The 6,073-nt window shown below is 42.3% G+C and overlaps 1 protein-coding gene across 1 annotated transcript; it reads left to right on the top strand.

Moving 5' to 3' along the window:
- Positions 1 to 703: 703 nt before the first annotated feature.
- On the top strand, positions 704 to 2,242 carry BRI3BP (BRI3 binding protein). Its single transcript, XM_008943283.1, has 2 exons — positions 704 to 803; positions 1,442 to 2,242. Exons 1-2 carry the CDS (start codon positions 749 to 751, stop codon positions 1,858 to 1,860), a joined length of 474 nt encoding a protein of 157 aa, XP_008941531.1. The 5' UTR covers positions 704 to 748; the 3' UTR covers positions 1,861 to 2,242.
- Positions 2,243 to 6,073: the final 3,831 nt, after the last annotated feature.

Here is a 6,073-nt window from a genome sequence, read left to right as displayed (position 1 = left end):
GGGAAGAAAACGGGAGGGGAGGCTTGTCGTGGAGCAGGCTGCAAAACCCCCCCACCAATACCGAAGAAAACAAGACTCTAAATAAAGATTATTTCAGGTGAGGGAGGCGGCGAGGGCAGAGCGCTGTCGGTGGGGAGCCCCGCAACTGAAATGCGGTCTGTCCGCATGAGCAGAGCATCCTGTGCTCGGGGGCCAGGCAGGAACTTGCAGGAGATCCGGCATGCAGGCAGAGGGGCCTGGCCGTGCCTTTGCTCCTCCGCCCCGCGGCCAGCGGGGAGAAATGATAAATGCTGTTAACTGACCTGGAAATGCGCTTGAGACATTTGGCCGTGATGCTGGGGATATCGGCTGCCCAATAAAACTAATTCTCTGGCTTGTTTTAGCAGTGTCCATTGCTAGTAATAGTGTTTTCTTTAAAGTTCAGAACAGGGGTAAAGCAAAAAAAGTGCAAGTTAAAATTTGGTCACTATACGTTTACATGCCAAAATACCTAGAATAAGGACAACTGTAATATGTAAGTTTATGATTCATATAGTTGAAAAACATTCACAGAGTTCTTTTTTTCATTTTTCCCACTGGGGATTTCAAAGTAGCCTGCCGTTCTTGTTTAATGACTTATAATCTACTCATGACTAGTAAGCCTCAAAGTATGCTTAAGGAATTGAGGAATTTTTTTTTAATTTTCAATTTTATTTCTCAGTTTTTCTCAAGGTTGACAGAGAGGTTTGTGAATGGGGTGGATATATTAATGGACACATTCTGGAGAATATGGACTGATTTGTTAGATGTTCTTGGAATTGATGGTAAGTGTGATGCCTGTTAACTCTTGAACTATATCAGCCGCTATCAACATTTACAAGCATAGGCCGAGTGGGCATGTAATTATTACATTTTATCACACTGCATTAAATGTCCATCAGTGGTACCTGTATCTGCATCACATGGCTTTGGTTTTGCTATTAGCCACTTCAAACAAGAGAATGAAAGCCAGCCATTCTGTTTCTGTGTATGTATCTACAGGAGATCTATGGAATGCATTACAAGTTGTGGTTGGTTTCTTGTCGTCATCCTTAAATGGATGCATAAAGCCAGGAATGGTGAAGGGAAATAATGGAGGGCTAGAAGAAGGAAAGGTGTAGTTGAGAGCCTTTGGAATATAACTTTTACAAAGTAGGGTGTTAATCCTCAGTGTGAACTTTGACCTTAGGCCCTGCAGTAGTTTGTCTTTAAAGAACCTTTAAAGCCACTTCTTTAAAGGAATTAATTCAGTTGAATCATAGGAGCTGAGCCAGTGATTTCCAAAAGGTCCATCCAGAAATGGATGAACTGGCTTTACCCCTGACTTCAGAAAACAGAGCAGTGACCCTGGAGCTTGTGTTTTTACCCTTACTGCTTGGGCGTGCACTCATTAACAGTCTGTAAATTTTCCTTTGTTTTTCAGCCTCCAACTTGACTCATTATTTCAGCCCAGCAGCAATTGCCAACAGCCCGACCCGTGCCCTTCTGCTGATCGGTGCCATTTTACTTGCCTATTGGTTTTTATCTCTCTTCCTTGGATTCTTCTTCTATCTCCTGCACATGCTGTTTGGTCGCTTTTTCTGGATTGCGAGGGTCGCCCTGTTCACCCTCTCGTGCGTGTACATCCTCCAGAAGTACGAAGGGGACCCCGAACACGCAGTCCTGCCTCTCTGCTTTGTTGTAGCAGTCTACTTCATGACGGGGCCCGTTGGGTTTTACTGGAGGAGAAACAGCAACAGCAGCCTTGAGGAGAAGATGGACCACCTCGACAGTCAGATCAGACTTCTGAACATTCGTCTTTCTAGGGTGATTGAAAACCTGGACAGGGGCAGCGACCAGTGAACCAGCCCCTGCAGACCACTGTACACCAGCTCTAGAAAATAAATTCCTAAGCACTGTCTCATTCGAAGTTACAAAGCAACAAAACATCACGTGGTAAAAAGTGTGCAAACTTATAACTTTTCATCATGTGTAAAACTAATTTATGTAGATAAATACACTCAGCCATTATACTTGTAGGAAAAAATGAAAAAAAAAAAAGTTAAAAAATGCAGCTGTATATTCAGAGAGTTTTATCCAGTACTAGAATTTTCTCAGTAGATAAACGCTTACTTTTACAAGCATTTAAAAACATCTTTTGTAAAGTTTTTATAAAAGCAAATTGAGTAGTCTTTCAAATATTGAAACTGAGCTAAACGTATGCAAATTTGGTACTTAAAAAGTTTAAAAAAAAAAAAAGGAAAAAAAAAAAAAAACAACTCAAGCTACCAAACACTTCCATTGAGAAGTAACTGCTGTGGGTCCATGCTTTTTTTCCGAAGTAATGAATGTTTTTGGTTAATTGTTGGCTTATTTCATTGCCTTGAAGTTGCCTTTCAGAGTATCAGATGAGGTATTTTCTGGTATCCAGGCCAAAAACTTCACACCATAGCTTTTAATAAGAGGTGGGGAATACAGGAGAAGGAAAATTTCATAAATTTAAAATCCTTAAATGCCAGCCCCCTGTGAGGAATGGAGAAGTGCACGTGTGGCATTATCTCATTGCATTTCATCCCGAGAACTTCAGTTCAGTGTCTGAAAGGAAATCTGGTTTAATAAATTGAGACAGAGGGAAGAGATGTAGGGTGGCAAATTGAAACTCGTATTTGATCTTCACAGTGAAGCATTTTGCAAGCATAAGTGCATAGAATAAAATATGCTTTTTAATCTCAGGACCCACATACCTTCTCAAAAAAGGCAGCGGTTAAAACACTTGCAAATGTATTGTTGCTTAAAGCTTTCTCAGGACCAATAAGCAGCAATAAATTATCTTCAGGAAGATCTGGATTTGTTTTCTAAAATTCTACTAGTTTTATAGGAGCTTTTTGCTTGAAGTCTGCATCCTCACCGTATTGGATTTTGGGGAGAGTCAGTCACCTTATGAGAAGAGTGTCTTAAATGGTTGTGTTTCAAAGTGGTGTAGGAGCTTTGAAGCAGTTTGATGTTGAAGGATTCTATGTATTTGTAACGTTAGAATTAACCAGCTGGGTAGAATGCTGCTGGCCTTGTACGGTTTGATGAAACGCATCAAAAGGTAACCTCAGGGAAGGAAGTCTGTGAAGTGGTTTAACTTGGTAACTTAGAGTGTTCAAGGCTATCAAGGGGAGAGGGAGAGGAAGCACCTGAACCAGAGAGATGAGCACAGCATCAATACCAGGAGAGGAGAAACGGACCACGGCTGAAGAACTGTGTTTTCTGTAACATCTAAATGAACAAGAAAAGCAAGAAGTGCAACAAAAAGGTGTCTGTGATGGGGCCTGGCTGCAGAGACAAGAGGACGAAGCTGAAGAGCCCTGTGTGTGCACTGTGCTTCACCTCCCCTGCCAGCGCCGGCTCCAGCGGGACTGGCCCAGGGCGGCCGAGCACGGCTTGGCTCCTGCCTGCAGTGGGTCACGCTCTCGTGGGATGCGACACTCAACTGAATGTGATTGTGGGATGAATTTCTTCTCTTTAAGCTGAAGTTTAATATCTTAAAATGTGTGTTACTTGCCTAACCTCTTCTGGGCTGTATGTGACATTTACATGACGGATTATTTTAAAATCCATGTTAATGGCCTTTACTCCAAACTGTGATCACTTAAGTTCAACGCGGTTGAAGTTCATATGCAGTTGGCACTGTTGTAATCCACTTCAATTTTTTATGTCATCTGTAAATCCCCCTGCACCCCATTTTTCAAGAAATACACATTTAGAGTTGCGAAGTAACTGCTTTTCATAACTTATCTTCCCTGTGAACAGATAAGTACTCTGGCAACAAATAGTCCCCAGAAAATGTGAGTTACAGTATCTTCCTTTTTATAGCTCATTTTCTCTAGTACTACAGAGTCTTCCCTGTAAGCTCAGTTTTCCCTACAATTGTGCATAGAGGACTGGGCTGAAACACCAACCTGGAGATTAGGAACTGATTAGCAAAGCTTGTCAGGCCTTCTTGTGTTTTGCTGAATTTGAGGCCTGAGGACCAAAGTGCAAACCTCGCTCATGTAAGTGGCTCCATCAACTTCCACAGGACTGTGTGCATGAGTTGGTTTTGCCTAGATTGTATTTTATGTGATCCATATTTAACGTGAATGTAAAAGTACTGAATCCTTTATATAGTAGGAGTTGTCTATGATAAAGATTTCTTTTAAAATACTATATGAAAGTTAATTGGATTATAGTTTCACCCTGTCTTGCTCTAATCGTTTATCTTAGTTTTGTAAGATCAGCCCTCCTTTATTAACATTCCTTATTTTGATCACCCTGCTGCTTGAAAAAAATGTATTTTTGTATTTACTTGCACCCCATGTATAGCAAAAAGTTACGTGAAAAGCGGTATATATAAAATTGAATATTTTTAATCAGTATTTTTCCCAGTGCTCAGTTTTCACGTTAGTCAAATCCAGAAGTAATGATTTTTTTTTTTTAAAGCACAATCTAATCTTCAATATAAATACTTTAAAAACGCTTTGTATTTTTAAACATGCACTGTAGTGAAAGCGCTTTTGGGACATGAATGTGGTATTGTATCTAATCTCTTTCAACTTTTGTAAATACCTTTTACAGCTGTTTTCCATAGAGAGCCATCTAGCCGATGCCTCGAGGGTGTTGCTGTTTTTCAGAGCATGTTCCAGTGGCAGCGTTGCGCTGCTGTGCTCTTGCTGTTGGTAGGAGCACCTCGTAGTCGGTAGCGGAACGGGGAGTAAACCCCCCATCTCCCAGCTGCCCGCCTCCTGCTGTAGCTCCGATGAGGTTGGTGGCAGGGGCTGCGTCCTCTGCTAACTTCTTGCTCCCCTCGGCATCCAGCCCGGTCTGTGAGGAGGCCGGGGGCTGTCGGGCGGGGGAAGCACCCCCCTGGCCTCGCCTCCAAAGGCTGCTCCTCTGGAACGGTTCTGACAGACTGACCTTGGCAGAACCTCACCTTCTGGGACCTGATGGTTTAAGATGAGCTTCAGACTGTCCAGTATCAGAAATTCTGTGTTTTACACTTCCTACTTCAAGACCTAATATTTGAAACTACTGTAGTGTTTTCAATACATTCACATTTTTGCAAAACTAATGTCAGTAGCGGTTTCTTTGAGCGTATGCACCTCACCTCTAGATAACTGATCTGTTGCATTCGGAATGTAACGCTTGTCAAAGTGGCATTGGGTGTCAGAGTACAATGTATACAATCTGGTGTAATTCAGTGCTGTACTTAATAGTGCGTCCTGCAAATTGTGATCTGCTTTTAAAGACTTGTTGCATCGTTAGTGTGGAAAATTGACCAGTATCAATTGTAGCTCTTCGATGGCGTAGAAGTTTTTAAGTGTGATTTGCCTCACTTACTGATCCGTATTTGGCAGCTAATGACGTAAATGATCTTAAGTTCTCTTTGTCCGGGTTGGAAAATAAAAGGTTTTATTGTATCCGCATGTATTTTAAACCTTTGGATAATTCCATCGACAGCACATTTAAAAACTGATCTTTTCCTTTTACTTGTCAACAGTATTTGCTGTGGTAGCACTTGTTATAGGCACTGATGTTGGTGATTTCACATCCGTTTTGCACATCAGATTTCACGATTATAGTGTTTAAGTTTGTATAATTATGTTTACGTAAAAGCTAATTCGAGGAGATGACGTCTGTAATACTTTTCACATATCCATAGGGAAATATTAAGATTCTACTGATATTGTTAAGTAGCTACAACTATATCCGACTTAATTTTATTTTTATTTTATACAGCGCTCTCCATGCCGTTATTTATTCCTTATCCCCCCACCCGCTGTACGACGCAGTGAAAGCGTTCACCACATCACCCCCTGCTCTTGTGACAAAAAGCTTAGAAATAAACGTTTAATGAGAACGTGGCACGGAGAAATCAATCCGCGGGAAATCGTTCGGCTCTGGGGGGACAATGGGACAGAGCTGGGGGCTGGTGCCTCCCGAGCTGAGGCCCTGAGCCCACCCCCTGAGGGGGCGAGGCCACCGCGCGCGCATCGCCACGCCCCTTTCCCCCACCAGCGCTCGCGCCGCCCGGAAGTTCCCCGCACGCGAG

Source organism: Merops nubicus, unplaced genomic scaffold (genome assembly GCF_000691845.1).
Source record: "Merops nubicus isolate BGI_N331 unplaced genomic scaffold, ASM69184v1 scaffold51546, whole genome shotgun sequence".
NCBI lineage: Eukaryota > Metazoa > Chordata > Aves > Coraciiformes > Meropidae > Merops > Merops nubicus.
This window is presented reverse-complemented; position numbering and strand designations above follow the sequence as displayed.